Source organism: Ixodes scapularis, unplaced genomic scaffold (genome assembly GCF_016920785.2).
Source record: "Ixodes scapularis isolate PalLabHiFi unplaced genomic scaffold, ASM1692078v2 PGA_scaffold8__174_contigs__length_109621045, whole genome shotgun sequence".
Lineage (NCBI taxonomy): Eukaryota > Metazoa > Arthropoda > Arachnida > Ixodida > Ixodidae > Ixodes > Ixodes scapularis.
In genome coordinates this window covers 102,325,510-102,343,154 of record NW_024609883.1, presented here as the reverse complement: position 1 = coordinate 102,343,154, position 17,645 = coordinate 102,325,510, and the positions used below count along the sequence as shown (strand labels likewise).

Sequence of the window (17,645 nt, the reverse complement as noted above, 5' to 3'; positions counted from 1 at the left end):
TGATATAAAAGCAGTGGGGCCCCGCGGCTTTAGTAGGTCGTTTCGATAACCCCGATGACACACTCACTGACGCCTTTTTCGCGTGCATCGTATCGTTGTCGGTATCGTTATCGGAGTTATCGCAATGATCTACTAAAACTCCCTAATCGTTGCGGATTGGCCATATGCAAAAATCTTACCAGCTATCATCATCATGCCAATCAGAGCCCGCCTACTGTTTTTTTCCCCATCTTCCAGCTGTGGACAAGGCGCATCTGTATTTACCTTTGTTTTGATTATATTAGGACAACGTATTTGTGCACTTAGTGGGTCGGTAGCCTGTTTGGTTCCGGTTCAAAAACAAATTCTGGATAATGAATTGTCAGCAACGATGTCGCAAGGCTCGTCACACGAGCAGTGAACTGGGCTACTCAGGTGAGTGAACGGTTTTTATCGAAGACGTTGCGTCGAGGGTGCAGCACGTGATCATATTTTAGATCTACGACTCCCACTTTGCCGGGACCATTTTCTCTCGGGCGAAACTATAGGTACAGGAACCCTCCCCTATGGCGGAAATTTAATAATTGGTCGTGAGTACACTAAATAGCGCTTTTTTCTTTTTGCGTGTGGTCTATAATAACCGAGCTCAAGTTATATAGGATTAGACCCGCAAATGGATCCTGCGATGTCCGCAAGGACAAGCGAACGAAACATCATGTTCAACATCTCTAGGCACATCGAGAAAAATATAGTGATTGCATTGAAGTTGACACCTTCCGACTAGAACCCTTCCCAAATATGTAGTACTGATCGAAATTATCCGCCTCCCTTCATATGCACGAGCCACTGCACAAACGTGCAGGGGAGCCATCTCTAAACAATAATAACACACAAAATCGGATTACCATACAAGGAGACATCCAGGTTGAGACCTTCGTGATCTCTACATCATAGGATGTGGCTACATTGACGATCAAGGCATTCTACAAACGTGATATCTGCGGAAAAAAACAATAGACGAGATCTGGAACTTCTCGTAGAGTGCAATTTGGCAGGAAAGAAACAAGTCTCGGCTATTGTCTACAGGCTGTCTTTTGTGTGATCTGTTATCAGTGTGCCTGCAGCTTAAAAGAAAAATAAAAAAAAAAATAAAAGATTCTTTTGTAAAATTTTTCCACACAAAAAAAACACTTCTTTTTTTGCGCAATATTTACGTTGTGAGATGCAATTTAGGTGGAGCTAGCCACGACCCGCTCTAACTCACGCGACGATCCTTACATACTTTTCACCGGATATACACGCCTATCATATGGCTATAATGACGCAAGCGCAGACGTTTATTTCATTTCGTACATTTAAAAGAAACGTATCGAACAAACATTTTGATGTCTTCGTAATTCGCGGGTATTATTTCCCTTTGGCAATGTACGCATATTGTTTCAGTCTGTCTCCGATAGTTACAGCGTGCCGATTTCGTAACTGTTGCATCTCGTGTTGTTCTTTTAATTCTGTCCAGTGCCGTAACCGTGTCCTGAAACCTCGCGTCACGACTCGACTTCTTTCGCAACAGCCCTCCAGGCTATAGCTCTTCTTTCGATAAAATAAATCATATGAGAGATCGTACATGCATATAGAAAGATTGCGTTTTGTGTTTGATTAGACAGCGGAAGGTTTTTGATCCCCGGTGGTCGTTCGCTGCCTTCGCTGTAGGTCAGAAATGTAACCAGTGTAGCACCACTGCTATAGCCTAAGCTCTCGAACGTACACTACGCCCAGTTCACTTCAGATCAATTTATTATTCCTCAAAGGCAGATCAAATAAAGTGCATTACACGAAGAGGGGATCTAGTAAACATGATTAAACAGTGAGAGTTGCCACTAGTGAAACACGACCGTGAATTTTTGACAGTGATCAGAAAACCACAATGCAACCCACACATCACTTACGCATATAAATAATAATAATAATGATAATTACTGTGCATACTTTACATATTAAAAAATCCAAACACCACGCAACGCTATAACGGGCCTCGCCGCATTGGGCATTGGGTGGAGCGTTGCTTTTTCTGTGTGTGCAGTTTCTACGGCGATTCTCGCGTCGTACCAGACTGTAATAGCTGGATCTGGAGTTGAACAGCTGACAGATGCTGCAGCTCTATAGGTCCCATATATAGAAACGGCGCCAGTTTGTCTCGGGGGAGCCGACGGGCGGTCCGTTGAAAGCAGCTATAGAAACAAGCCGGCCAAAATGAAAGAGGAACGACGCGAGAAGTTCGCACGCGACTCCCGGGGTCAGCTGGCCTGATGACGCAACGGCACTTGCGTATCGCGCTGACCCAGAAAACCGTTATAGCACGGCCCCGCAATACGCCGACGACGACCAGCAAAGCGAGGTTACAGGCGAGAGAAAAAGAAAAGGGACGAGTACGAAAGCGGTTGCACTCTTGGCGCGCTTTTCCCTTAGGATGCTGACAACTTTAGCCAAGACGCCATGTTTGGTCCACGCAAGCGGAGCGCGTGTCGGTTCTGCACGCTGTAACTGGAAGGTTTCTGCGAATTTCAGCGTTTATAGTAGGAAGAATAGCGAGCAAACAGCATCGCGCAGCATCGCCAAAGGCAGTTCTCTACGTTGGGTTGCTTTAGAGCACTATATAGCTCCTACGGAGCAGAGTAGCGCAATCCTTTGAACCCCGTGTTTTGCCGACAACATGGCCGACAGAGCAGCTCGGCGCGAGTCACGTGGTGCTCAGGGTTCCAGGAGGCGGCCCGCCCTATGGGAGAATACATGGAGATCGACACAACACGGCTGATTAAAAAATGAACGGCGAGTTCACACTTTTCAAAACTAGTCTGTCGTGAAGTTAGTAAAGCAGTAAACCATTTATCAAAGTTTTAATAATATCGGATGCGTGTGCAAATTTTGAGAAGGCAATTTCCAAGGCAATGGCGTTTGAAGCAGACGATTTTTGCTCGCAGCGGAGATGGGCTTTTCGGGTTGGTCGGAGCGGGTCACGTGAATGGTGTGACGTCGCCGTGTCGTCTGCTGCGTGATGCCGCTCAGGCAATTTTTTAAAAAAAGTCACGCCCTTGCGGGGCACAAAACTTTGCACAAAATATTCTAAAATGTTCCATTATTATGTAAAAAATAATTGCCATTCCGTACAACCCCACAAAACTGAAGAAACAACGATTTTCTCACGTTCTCCATGCATTTCTGACAATAGTTGGAACCTCCGGGCGTTCGCCGCTAGTCGCCGAGAGGCGGCGTTCTAGATTGCGCTACTCTGCTCCGAAGGAGCTATATAGTGCTCTAGGTTGCTTGGGCCTTCCCGACCAGTGGCCTTGCTCACACCAAATGCTGTACAAAAATAAATTAAGTACAAAAAAAAAAAGTTTAATGTTGAAGTTTTGGAACGAACTGCGTTATCTCAATCAAAAGTTATAAGTGATTTTCTGAAAATTTGAATGCGAAAATTCGGCTAATTTTTGCCTGTTTTCGGTAACCGGCGCCATAGAGCCCCTTCATGTATTCAAGGCATTAAAATCATCTGGTGGGCTAGTTGGCTAAACATATTGTTTAGCCAACTAGCTAAACATATTATTCTCATCATGTATTCAAGGGCTCCGTCAACCGTAATTTGCCCACTGAAAATTTCAGGAAATCACTTCTAAATTTTGAATAACGTAACGGTTAGTTCTGAAATTTTGGCATCTGGTTAGGGCCGCTAGCGCTACATTTGGGCGGAAAATAAGCGTTCGGAAATTTTTAAAACAAAAATGTAAATATTTTTGGGGACACTTTGCATTTGCCTACACTTTTTTGGTTTTCCCCCTTTCCCCTCACACACACACACACAGAATAACAACAATAATCACCCGTGTATATAGACGCTTTGCAGCAGCTGTGCATGGACGCCGCCATAACTGACCTTCAGTTTTTGTTTTCTCTTATTTCGTTCATTTCACTTCCTCTTTAGTATAGCAGGTCAGCTTATTGCGACATTAAATTCAACGGTGTCCTTTTCTAAAGCATCGGCCTTTGTAGAGGAACGTCAATTACCATTTCAGTTGCTCGGCATCTCGGTAAGACAAGAGAAGGTCAGCAATGACGGCTGTAATTTGGCGCGTGTGTAAAGCTATCAGCTATGCCACGTACTTACAAGAAGGTATGTAGTTCGGCTTGTTGGTGGTGTATATTTCTTTGGAGGGAACAGCGCTAAAAGACGTAGGACCAGAACGTAGGACCAGGACGTAGGACCAGGACGTAGGACCAGGACGAAAAAACACACAGACAGCGCCCTGCCTGTGTATTTCCTCGTCCTGCTCGCACGTCTTTTAGCCTTGTCCCCACCAAACAAGCACGTATAACACACACCACAGCGCACTATAGCAAATAACACTCACACCTTACACACGAAAAATAAAGCAAAATTCAAACAAACCGCGCGGTTTGTTTGAATTTGCTTTATTTTTCGTGTGTAAGGTGTGAGTGTTATTTGCTATAGTGCGCTGTGGTGTGTGTTATCATGTGCAACACACTCGCCCAAGCTGCTACGTTAACAAGCACGTATAGTTCTTACACACTCCACATAACCAAAAAAGAAAAATCTGGATTTTTTTAAATTTTTTTATTTTAATGCCGAGAAACGTCGACCTAACCTATTCGGTGACAATGTCTAACTTGCTGATATCATATGCAGATATTCTTCGCATTTCTTTTTCTTTTCTGGTGTTTCTGCAAATTAATATCAGCGTCATCAGAACCAACAGTACCACAGAGGAGAGGATACGTAAAAGAAAAAAAAACGTATATATCGCGAGGCGGGATCTGAGCTGGTTCAGCATCGGTTCAGCGGTACAGCAGCCCTCGAAGCCGACGCGTGCAGGCGCGTTCCCTTGACCGGTAATGGCCAACTCCTTCAAGCGCTTCCTCACCCTGTTCGGCTACAAGCTGGACCGCAAGTGGGGCGACCTCAAAGCGCGCGTCAGGGAGAAGGCGGAGCGCTCCAACAGCCCGTCCTGGAGCTCGGTTCGTGCCCCGCTCGACAACATCTGCAAGCGCAAGAAGAACGGCTTCGGCAAGCTGGACGACCGCAAGGTGCCACAAGAACTGCCGGCTTTCGGAGCCTACTGTCACTACTGAGACTGGCCGCAGTTGTCTCCTCCCTGGAGCCTGTGTCCAACTCGATCCAGCACCAGTACTGATCAATGGTAGTCAAGGGCTATTTAAAACAATTTTCCAGAACTACTACGCAAGTAGTCCGGCACTAATTCACCGCTAGCAGCCCGGAACTAGTTCTGGACTTGCCTAGGTCCAATTTTGGGTCCTTGAATGAATGCATGCCACCTTGTGTACGGGTACCATTGTCTGAACGTGCGTCTTTTCATACTCCTTGAGTCTGTGGTGCATGATGGCACGTTTGGGTTTGAGTGTAAGTGTTAGCATTCGTCAGTTTCGTTCACCCCCGCTCGGCCTGCGACCTCGTACGTTACTCCCCTGGAAAGATCCGAGGGCCGTTGATGTATTTTAGTGAATAATGAATACTGTTCATTATAACTTTCAGCGCGACTTGGACAAAGACAGACAGAGGAGAAAACACAGGACAAGCGCTGAACTAGGCTCTGATTCTATTGAAAATACATGTAGTCGCACTGTAAGTTATAATGAACATTTACCAACTCGCCCAATTGTCCAGTCTGCTAGGTGATTATTGTATCTATAAAACTGAGTGTACGCTCTCTAGTTGGAATAGAATCGATTGTTTGTCACCGATTAAAACGAAGTCAGACTCATTCGCTTATTTGGATATAGATGAAGCAGACTTAAACATGCTCCACTTGTAAATGCATCTCACGTTCGAGTTGCTGCCTTCGTTTTTATGCGTCTCTGGAACGGTTAAATATGCAACATGAACTTGAAAATCGACACAAAGAAACCAGGGAAGTCTGAGAAGGAAAGTGTATAACATGGATTTAATATTTGCGTGTGGTCATCACACAATACCTGACTCTTTTGCCATTGAATAAAACTCTGTTGTTGGGTCGGCCAAGAGCTTCGCCGGTGAACCCACCTCAATGACCTCACCGTCTGCCATAACAACGATCTTATCCGAATCCAAAATAGTATTTAACCTATGAGCAATGGTTAGTACGGTGCTGTCTCTGAACACCGTTTTGATGGTTCTTTGAATCAGCGCGTCTGTCTCGACGTCCACTGCCGCTGTGGCTTCGTCCAAGATCAGAATTTTGGTCGACTTGAGCACGGCCCTAGCCAGACAGACCAGCTGCCTTTGGCCCACACTGATGTTGTGCCCTCCCTCTGAGATAGGTGTCTCAAGTCCTTCTGGAAAGCGACCTTTGAGCTTGGTCCTTTCCAGGACGTCCCATAACTCGATGTCCTCGAACTGATCTTCGGGATCCAAGTTCATGCGTAATGTGCCGCTGAACAGGATGGCATCTTGGGGAATGATGGTCAGCTTGGACCTCAGGTCGTGCAGCCCCACTTTAGATATGTCGACATTGTCGATGAGAATGCTTCCCTTAGCTGCTTCCAGGATTCTGAAGAGGGCCAAGGTCATCGTCGACTTCCCGGCGCCTGTCCGTCCTACTATCGCAACTTTCTCGGCCGCTTCGAACTCCAGGTTGACGTCGCGGATGCACAGTCCAAGCCCGTCTCGGTAACGAGCGCTGAAGTTGACGAAGGTGATGACTCCTTTCTGTGGCCAGTCTTCTGGAGGACTCGGGTCCACGCGACGCGGAGCTTCGCCCTCGATCTTCGAGTACTCTTCGACCCGTTCCGAAGACACAATGGCTGCCTCTGCCTCCGCTGCAAAATGAATCAGGTTGTTGAAGGCAAATGTTGATGTGAGCATGTACGAGAGAATCACACCGGCCGTACCGGGCGCCATCTGGCCTCTCCAATATACTATCAGGAAGGCGGTGACCAGAATCATCGTGCAGCCTATAACGTCTAAACGACTAATCATCCACAGCTTAGAAATAAGGAGGAAAAAAGAGCAGTTTTGGGTCTTGTCAACCTCTGTCAAAAATCCATCGATGAAGAGTTCCTCGGCACCGTAGCTCCTGATGCTGCTAAGTCCATCGAGTGTTTCGGCGAAAGCATTGACCACTGGCGATCTAGTGATGGATTCCAGACGCTTCAACTGTCGCAGTGTCTTGAGGTAAAGCTTGCGCATGAACAGGTAGAGCATTGTGAGCGGCACAGCGGCTATGAGAAACGACGGCAAAACGACGGTGATAAGAATGATCATAGCAAGTAACTGAAAGAATAATTCAAAGAACATGTTCGCCATCATTGGAAGTTGAATATCCAGTTGATCAACGTCTTTACCGACTCTGTTGAGGATCCGACCTAGGGGAGTTGTGTCGAAAAAGGACATGGGAGCTTCAAATAGGCACCTGAGCATATTTTCGTGTAGTGTTCTTGAGGCCCTCACAGCTCCCACGGACAGCATCGATGTGCCCAGGAAAGCGAACATGCCCATGAATAATCCAATGGCGCCAAACACCACTATTCGGGTGGTTCTTTTCGCGACGGTCTGCTCTTCTTTGGGAAGTTGCGCGTCCCTACTCCAGCTTCCAATCCAAAGTCCCGCGCTGACGTCGAAGACTCTACAAAGAATGTAACCAGTAAACGCGACGAGGAGAAAGGTGGTGCCCATGTGGTTCACGTAGTTTGTATAAACGTGTCTCTGGATAGAGCCAACCTGGGCCACCTCCGCGCCGACCAGGGCGTTTGCTCTCGTTGCCCCTGTCCCGGTCACGGTGAATTCCACCGCACTGTCGCTCATGAGGCTCAGTACGCGAGCAACGGGTCCGCAACTGTCCCTTCTATCTTCTTCGTGTGGTATTTTCGAATGCTCCGTGACGACCTTCGCGAAGTCGCCACCTTTGGCCATAAGTTCGGAGAAGCTGCCGTAATCTGAGAACCTGCCATTTTGCATGAAGACCACCACGTCAACTAATTTCAGGAGGCTCAAGTTGTTGGTGACGAATATCCTCGTTTTTTCCCGCAACAACCCACGGTGACCTATCACCTTGCTGAAGATCTTGGAGCCAACTTGGGCGTCGACGGCGCTCAGCGGGTCATCGAGTAAGTACACGTCCTTGTCAAGGTAGACTGCCCTGGCCAGACTGATTCTCTGGCGTTGCCCGCCGCTCAAGTTCACGCCCTTTTCACCAATCTCAGTCTGGTCACCATCCATAAGCATGTCGAAGTCGCTTTTGAGGCAACACTTGTCCGCGACCTTCCTATAAAAGTACTTCTCGTACTCATTCATGAAGGTGATGTTTTTGCGGATGGTACCGTGGATGATCCAAGCTCTCTGCGGCACGTAGGCGACCGATCCTTCAATGTCAATTGTACCTTCAATAAGACACATTTCGCCCAGCATCGCGTTGAGTAAGGAAGACTTTCCAGCGCCCACCAGCCCGAAGATTCCCACTAGCTGTCCCTTGGTTACGGTCAGATTGATGTTTTTAAGCAGCGGCGGAGCGTCCGTGGCGGTGGACCACGCGAAAGAGGCATTGTCGATACGAATAGCAACTCCGGATCCTGGGTTGTTACCGACAAGTTCTGAATCTTTCTCGTCAGCATCCAGAAACTCTCCAATGCGCTGGAACGCGACTCGTGTCTGAATCAGATTGGAAATGACGTCAGGGCAGACAGCCAGTGACTGTCGAAGCATGTTGCAGAGTGTTATGGTCACAAAGCCGGTTTCGATGTCCAGTGTGGTCAACCCACTCGCGAACATGTAGATTGAAAAAACGGCGAGGGACTGCATGAATGGTAACGTAAACCAAAAAAGTCTCATGAAGGCTGCCAGAGTGGTGTATTTTTTCAGTGTCGCCACCTCTTGATCGCGTAGATCAAATATATGCTCCATGAAAGGCACCTCCCAAGCGTAAAACTTAAGGATCTTGATGTTCCCTAGTGCCTCGCCAGCGTACATTAGTCGACTGTCCTTTAGGATCATTAGTCCTTGCTGTAACCCACTACAGACACGAGTGAGTCCTGCTGTTAAGGGAATGAGGGTCAGCGTCACTACAGGCACCGCAAGCGCAGAGGGTCCCACAAAGTGCCAGAGCCATATTGTTACGGTGATAGACATAAAAAACGCTGTCAAACCCTGGCCCATCAAAAGAGACGTCTGGTAGACCTTGTCAGCGTCCACCGTGATTAAGTTGATGATCTCACCGATTGTGTACTTGCTGAGCGAAGCACTAGCGATGCGAAGGGTCTTCTTGTAGACCGCGTTCACAAGGATGCCTTTGATTTGTAAGCCGAGCAATACAAAGTGAAAGTCGCAGTGACGAAGCAGCGTCATGCCTATCTTGCCCGCCACGAAGATGGAGACACCATAGATGTAGCCCTTCCACGTCTCTTGCTTAGAAGAGACGTACCTGATAATCAGAGTCAGCAGGACAGGGGGCAATGTCCTAAAGAGTGTGAAAAGCAGCATCATAGCGCAAGTAGCGAGTATAGTCAGCCAGTAAGTCCTAAAAAGGGACAGGACTAGCCGATGGCCCTCGATGGTCTCGTCATTTTTGTACATCCATCTGGTGTAGTTATTGACAGTTTTGAGCTTCTTTGACACCGCGAAGAGGTCGTCGACCTTGAGCGTCTTGCGAAAGCCAGTTAGAATTAGCGGAGTAAACCACTCGAAACTGACGGAAGACGGCAGTGACGCGACGTCCAGCGGACAAGGCTTTCTCGTGTCGCTGATGTGACGTTCCGTGAATGAGTATAGAACCACGAGGCAGCAGATGACTGGAAACACAATCATGCTGACGGTGTAGTGGTACCCAGACGGGAGCACAGTGCTGAGGCTGCTGAACGTATTCCGAAACATTCTATAATACGTGGGGAACGAGCACAGCATGCTCATCGTCCAGTAGGTAAACAGGACGTCAGATGTCCTTCGCGCTCGCCTCTGATCAACAATCTGGTACAGAAGCGCTATTGAGCAACCTGCTGTCTGTACAATTGAAGCTGTAAACTCGGAGTCGGGGATGCCAGATGAATGATCCGCGTAGATCCCTAGGCTATATATGAGGCAAAGATAAGATGTCATAAAGTACTTTAAATAGGTGAGCAAGGTCATCGGGTACGGCCTGACCTTGGGGCCCAGGGAAGAAGCCATCTTGGAAGGTAAGGACACTACCAGAACCAGGAAAGGGATCCAAGTGAGTACAGTGAACTCGAAGCAAGGTGTCAGCTGGGGGTTCTCTGTGTGCCACGTGACGTTGAGATCCCAGAAGGGCGTCTTGCAGAAGCCTTCGAAACCCATGGCCGAGCTGCGACCAAGGAACAATCGTCAAAAATGGCCTCAACACTTGTCCATTGAGCGTTTCATTCTTGGTCCATCCTGGCGCTCTGGTGATGTCGGTCATTGACCATCCTTTGGCGGCAGCAGGACTGCCCGTTGAAAACGGTTATGAAACATGGTGTGGCTCTCACTCCGAAGCCCTTGGCTTGGAATCACGAATGCTGTCGCCGTGGACGCTTGCTCAACACAGCGCATAAAGTCCTCGGATCCTTAACGTTGGTAATAAAAAACTTTAGACCACTAATGCCCCTCCTTCAAAGGACTGGACATGGTGCAGTGGTCAACGCCAACACTGTTGTTTCTTTATTTTTGTCGTCGTCGTCGTCGATGCCGTTGCCAACTAATTTCCAAATGTTATACTCCGTTTCACCTTATGTTTTACCGCAGCGAAGGCTGGAAGAGCGAGCTCATAGCGTTGACAGCTGCCCTTACTGCACGAGAGCTTGTGCCGCCGAGATATGCCCCAGAGCAAAGAGCTCGCGCTTATAGCCTTTCCTGCGGTACAACATAAGGTGAAACAGAGTATAGCAAAAGCGTTGGTATACAAAGAGGAATCGAGGGAGGATCGGGGGTGCGTTAGCGCACCGCAGCTATACTCCGTTTCACCTTATGTTGTACCGCAGCGAAGGCTAGAAGCGCGAGCTCACAGCGTTGGCAGCTGCCCTTAATGCACGAGAGCTTGTGCCGGCAAGATGTTCCCTAAAGCTAGGAGCTCGTTCTCGTAGCCTTCCCTGCGGTACATCATAAGGTGAAATGTAGTGTAGGAGCATGCATGTGGAGCGAAAGCTCGTGCTGCATAACCCAGCTGTATATAGTGTATGTCCAGGAATCCAGGGTTCCATCCCCACGCCTGTCCCTTTCGATCTGGATGAGCATCGTACCGACGTGCGGTCGTGGATCACTACTGCGTGATTAAAGACCCCAGACTGGCAGTATATGTACCGCACTCCCGAATCCTAAACACGGTTCGGGTTCGGCGCATGCGTTGTGGTGAGCCCCGATTTTCTAGGGGCCCCTTCATGTTGGGTTTTCCTAGCGCAACTAAAAGAGCTACGCTTAGAGTATCGGCACTCTGTTCCTTAATATTGTCGTGGGCGCCGCCATCTTGGTGCTTGTGTAGAGCGGGCGCAACTGCATGCCGATCGTCATGACTTCCTCAGCATTAGATTAGGTGTTAGAAAGCTCATGTAATATTGCTTTGCTCTGTTGCAAACTGTTTGAACATTTGTGGAGGACGGAAATGTGTTTCAGGTGATTTCAGATAAAGGTGCAGATAACTGACAACCATGGTTTTAAGCTACAAGGCGGGTAAGTTTCGTTACTTTGAAGCAGGGGTAGTCAAGCTGCGGCTCTTCACGTGTTAAAGTGCGGCTCGCCCCCCCCCCCCCCCCCCCTCCCCCACACACACACACATACACACTCTCTTGCCTCCCTCCTAAGGCCTTAGCGCTCTTCTCGTGACGTCGCGAAGGAAGGCCATCGGGGGCGCGCGTCGAAGCGAATGCAACGCTCGTGGATCGACCGTCGTAACGCGCTTTTAGTCACATACGCGTGTCTTATTAGCTAAAATTAGTGCCACTAAATAAGCTACGCTTCAGAGTAACGACACTTGGCCATATTGTGGCTTAAAATCATGGTTGCCGGTTATCTGAAGCTTTATCTGAAATCACAGGAAATGCTTTTCCGCCCTCCACAAATGTTCAAACCGTTCGCGACAGAGCAAAGCAATATTACATTACCTTCCTAACACCGAATCTAATGCTGAGGAAGTCGCACTTTTGAATCATGACGATCGGCCGTTGCGTCTGTTCTGCATACGAGCCAAAATGGCGGCGCCCACAACAATGTCGGGGAACGGAGTGCCGATACTCTAAGCGCAGCTTATTTAGTGGCTCTAGCTAAAATGAAAGCTGCACATAGAAACAGGTCTAGAAAACATTTTATTACAAGGGCAAAATATTACACCGCTAAATAATCGGTATGAAATGGTACGAGGTAGGCGTATATATATAAGAGAAAACATTGAGTCACGCAATTATTGCTGTAGGGATGCATATTTTACACAGAAATATTTCGACAAAATGGCGAGACACGCCGTGATTGGAGACAGCAACACAGATCACAGTTAAAAATCAGGTAGACGTAGTCAACGCGGACACGGCTAGACAAGTGTCACTTTATGATGTAAGCGATGTTATCGCGTGCAGTCACTGAATTTTCGCATTATACCTTGGCCACATGGCAAAAGTAATGTAATTTCGATCGAATGACATTGGGTCGACAAATCAGCTTGCGACGCTCGTATAATCACTCAAGACCGCGGTGTGTGGCAGGGGTACTAAACTTACTATTTACAGTAAACTAATTTATTTCTCCGTATGGGCTCAAGCTGCCTTGGAACAAAATTAACTCATTTTGTATACAATAATACTATTACCCTAATACAGTTAAGATTCTAGTATAAATGCGGTAAAGACGATAAAATAACATTAGTATAAATAAACACATAAGCATAAACAACGCACTTCGTAAAATCGCACAAACTTGTTATTCCCCTTCCAGTAAAAATTACCACGGTGTAAAAGACGAAAACAAATGAACACGAAGAGCTTTCTCCTGCCCGGGAGAAGAAGAAAAACACGATGGAGGGCGACGGAGAGCCTACTCGGCGTTGTCTTACTTGATATTTGTCTTTCGTATATTTATAGATGCCTAGCCCTTTCTTCTAGTGGCTCTATGACCGGTCCTACAAAAAGTCGTGTTTTCTTTTTAGCTATTCTCCCCTTCCCGATGTTCTGTAGCCCCTGTAGTTCTTAAAAGCGCAAAAGACACGGACGAGGAAGAGGCACATGCAACACAGACTGGCGCTAAGTTTCAACTTAGCGCCGGACTGGCGCTGGAAGGCTGGAGCCCTCTAAGTTTCTTCCCTGGCTACGCCATTGCGCTGCAGGCCCCAGGGATCAGCGCGGATGGGACATCTCACTCTTTGTCTTCGTCAGGAATAATAAAGAGTTTTGGTTAATCGTTCCGATGCCTCCGATAACGGTACCCAGTGATGATGCGCATGTGCAAATGTGTCGACGGGGTATCCGGTATCGTTATCAGAATTATCAAAACGATCTACTAAAACTCTCTTATCATTCGGATTTCGATCAAACATCGTCGGATGGCAAGACATTCATCGTGGCCGATCATTAGATAATATCTGTCTCGAAGCGCGGATGTCACACGGAAAAGGTCGGAAAACCATGAGCTCATGTTGACCAGAGCCACCGCTGATAAGGGATGTCGCGAACCGATCGAGGTTCGAGTTCGACCAGGTTCGACTTTTTCGACCTTCTTATGAAAAGTTCGACAAAGGTTCGACTCAGGTCCGACTGCAATGCGCGTGCGCGACAGGCTGGCCAGTTGCCTTCGGATTGGATGGTTTTGGCTAAGGGATGAATTAAGGGCAGCACTGGTTGGTTATTTCAGTTGATACAACAACAACAAAAAAAAATTAAGTTATGAACTTCTTCAGTGATTATAATTAGTTTCTGTTAATTACAACTGCTTACAAAACTAAAATAATCCTTTGCATAAAAAAAAAAAAAAAATTTTCCGAACCTGGACATGCTTGTATCAAAGTCTGGCCACACTGTCCACAAAGTTGAACCAGTCGAAACTGTTTAAAAGGTCGAATGTTCGTCGAACCGGTCGAACCCAAAATTCGACCTAAAAATCCGGTTCGACAAAAATCCGTGACATCCCTACGGCTGATTTCCCGGTCACCCACAGTGTAGCCAGAACACCTGAATCAGCCGTCAACAGTCAGGGCGGAGTACGTGCCATTGCCATTACGGACTCTGCTTTTAATTTTGGGAAATATATATCATTCGCAACCGCTTTAAATAATATGGTTAATAAATTCCAGTATTAAATATTACAGAAATGTACCTCGCGAATACTTGATTTTTGTTGTTTCTGTTTGCAATATTCAGAGTTTTAGTAGACTGTTCGATGATACCTTGGATAACGCTGCGCAATAACGATACGGCGCGTGTGCAAAGGCATCAGCGGAATATCGGGTATCGTTTTCAGGGTTATAGGAACCATTTACTAAAACTCCCTGTTATCGCGAATCGCTTGAGTGTAGGGCTGGGCACTTGATCGATAAACCTTCCGAATAATCGATTAATGATTTAATCGCGATTCATTTTTTTTAACCGGTTAATCGGTTCCTGTTTGACAAACAAAAAGAAAGTAAAACTCTAACGCTTTCGCCACGCAGATGTGGACCAGTACACTTGTATAGAGGGAAACTTTAGGTGAAATTTTTACCCAGGTAAACTGTATAGGGTTGATATTCGTAACTCCAAACAGTGGAGAAGGTTATGCGCGTACCAGCCATTTCAACAATGTGCGAGTGTCCGTTTAGGCCATTGTGAACAATCGAAGGAGTTCGCCGGAGAATATCAACGAACCTCTTTGCCTCTGCGGCTGAAGTAACATTTTGTTAGTGCGGGTGTCTTTTAACTGTTCTCAACTACACATTGATTAAAATTCAAAATTGTACATTGCCCCGTTTATCAAATATTCGGCAAACGCAAAAAACAAAAACAAAACATTTAATTTTGACATTTTTAAAACTATTATGCATGGGAATGAGCGAACCCGATCAGTCGATTAATTAATAGATTACAGGGTGGCGATTAATCGGGTTAATTTTTGTTTTATCGACGCCCAGCCCCCCCCCCCCCCCCCCCCCCCCCCCCCCCCATTTGAGACAAAGCTATATATATATCTTGCGGTTATCAGTGACCTTTCAAGCGTGGTGTATGGAAACTTCCACAGCCGGAAGTACAGCGACCGATATCGGAGGCCTTTCGATCGTTCTGTGTCAGCTCGGGGAAGAGTTCCATCATGGCGAGTCCGAACTATCTTCTGACGATGATTAATATTTGCACAGATGAGAAATTGTAATGGCATGTGGCGAAGCGATCGAACGATACATATTCACAAAGAAAATGGTAGAAGTGTGGGACATTTACCCCGCACATACATGTCAGCATTCAACATTTAGCCCGCACATATACATTTCAACAGCAAATTAAAAAGAAAACACTCGTTACGGTTTAACTTGCAGCATCATCAAAATTTCACTGCAATGCTACACATACACTGTGCCCCCTAAAACAAAAATTTAACTAAGGTAAATGAAAACTTTTAGCTAACCCTTACGTAAACGTTTTTTTTTTTTTTTGTTTTTTTTTTTATCAGATTGTGTCCTTCGCAAAGAAATGAAGACACCGAACTCTGACACCTACCGCCATCTATGAGCGACGGCGGCAAGCCACGTATCTGGTGGCCGCCGTCGCTCTTAGATGGCGGCAGCCTTTCCACTATGGCTTGCCGACTTGCGGCCGGCCATTACTTTCCATTGCACAGCTCCACTGGTCTTCCTCCTTCACTAGAGTGGAAAGGCTGAAAGTTTTTCTTTAAAATATGTTTTTGTGGTCAAGATTTATTTCCACAAAAATAGTAAAAAAAAAAAAAAATTAACCCACAGTTTTTTTTTTTTTTTTGTCTATTTATTTAGCGGGAGCAGGTATGTTGTCTGCAAGCTGTCTAGGTTGAGAAGCATCGAATCATAGAGATCATACATACTAACTCTAGAGGAAAAGGTCCGCCATTTTCCCATACATTCTGGCTGCCGCAAGCGGCGTATCATGCAGGCAGACCCTCGGGGTCCCAAACACGGTTACATCATCAGAGTAGTTTCGTGAACGTCAACAATCCACGAACTTACCGGTGGAAAGATATTCGCGTTCCTTTCGAAGCTTTCTTTTTGCATAGCGCGCAGATGTACGGCCTCGCGTTAACGCTAAACTTCGCCGGTGGAGCGCGGCTGGGCGCGGTTGAGGAATACGAAACTGCGCAACCACCAGATTTCCGAGATTTCGACAGAAGGGAAGTTAATGCAGCGTAATGACTTTATTGCTTTTTATAAGTGTTAAAATAGCTCAGAATTTAGTTTACAACGTTAAATTATTACTGTTTATATTGCTGAGAGTTTTCACTCTTCGCGTTTACCATGGCAACGTTGCTTTCTTTCTCTCGTGTTCTGTCGCTCTCTTTCGCGATCATTCGCTTGGGACCCAGGATGTCGGCGCACGGGATTCGCCACTCCTCCTCACCCACCTTTACCCCCCCTGCATCGAATGGAAATAATGAGGGCGAAAAGCTTTCGGTTTTGTTCCATTCGGTTTTCGTAGCGTGAGCTACACATGGCCGAGGTTGAGCAATTTCGCGTGGCTCGCATAATGAACCGTGCTCCGTGCTGCGCATGCGTGAGGAGCAGTGACTTCACACGGCGCACAGCTGGCGCGCCGGAGCCGCCGCCGCCGCGCCCGCCTCGCCGGTCTGCGCATTCCAGAGGAGTGACGTCATAGCTGCGGCAGACGCACTGGTGCCGCCGCGTGCCCAGCCTTGCGCCTCCGTTGTGCAGTAGCCAAGTCTGACGCTGCACCGGAGCCGCTTGATAGCGCCTCTCATTTTGTGCGCATAAGCTCACGCTCCGAGCTAAGCCACCGCAATTTTTGTTATTTTGGCGCGTCGGCTTCCGCGGCATTCCGGCGCTCCTAAGCTCAGTACCGATGTTCCTTACCGTGCTTCTCTATAGGATGATGAGCTCTCATCCTCTGAATTCGATACGGCACTCCGCTTGCCACTATCGCCATAGCAGCCGACACGCGAAGCGACCATCTCTCGTGTGTCACGCGTCGAATTTCAGAGCAAGGCGAAACTTGGGCGAAACCACAAGCGAAACATATACGGGCGAAACACGGTGGTGTGAATCGTGCCAATATGACAGTTATCAATGACATTTATAGTTTTCCAAAGACATAAAAGATGGCAGCACCTCTTAAGAAGCTCTCTTGGCTCGTTGTTTCCCGTTTCGTCGGGAACACCAAGAATGCCAAGAATCGACGCCACGTGGACGGTATTGATGTGTTTTGCGAGTGCAGTGTGCGTGAAGCCGTATCTAAAGGTAGTACAACTCGTCGAAAGCAAGTGTCACCGGTCTCGCGGCGTGATCAAAGCTTCCTTGGCACGCCGAGTGCTACATCTTTGTGCCTTCGCACGCTTGGATGCCGATCAAGAATCGACGCCGCACCAAAGTTCTGAACGTGTGTCGCGCGTACATACATGCCTTTAGATTGTGAACGAAGAGGGGAGAAGGTGATTATTAAATTTATTGAATTAAAGTTAGGGAAAGGGAAAGAGAGCTGGCGAAAATTGGGCCAGGAGCGGGGATTGAACCCGCAACCTTCGC

At 47.2% G+C, this 17,645-nt stretch overlaps 2 protein-coding genes across 2 annotated transcripts; one reads left to right on the top strand and one right to left on the bottom strand.

The window, feature by feature from the left end:
* Window positions 1–4,887: 4,887 nt before the first annotated feature.
* LOC120850506 lies at window positions 4,888–5,124 on the top strand. Its single transcript, XM_040223010.2, has one exon. It carries the CDS (start codon window positions 4,888–4,890, stop codon window positions 5,122–5,124), a length of 237 nt encoding a protein of 78 aa, XP_040078944.1.
* Window positions 5,125–5,974: 850 nt separating this feature from the next.
* On the bottom strand, window positions 5,975–10,291 carry LOC120850505 (multidrug resistance-associated protein 1-like). The gene has a single exon (XM_040223009.2). It carries the CDS (start codon window positions 10,289–10,291, stop codon window positions 5,975–5,977), a length of 4,317 nt encoding a protein of 1,438 aa, XP_040078943.2.
* Window positions 10,292–17,645: the final 7,354 nt, after the last annotated feature.

Coding starts and splice junctions, on each gene's coding strand:
- LOC120850506 (XM_040223010.2), top strand. CDS start 4,888: ATGGCCAACTCCTTCAAGCGCTTCCTCACCCTGTTCGGCTACAAGCTG.
- LOC120850505 (XM_040223009.2), bottom strand. CDS start 10,291: ATGGGTTTCGAAGGCTTCTGCAAGACGCCCTTCTGGGATCTCAACGTC.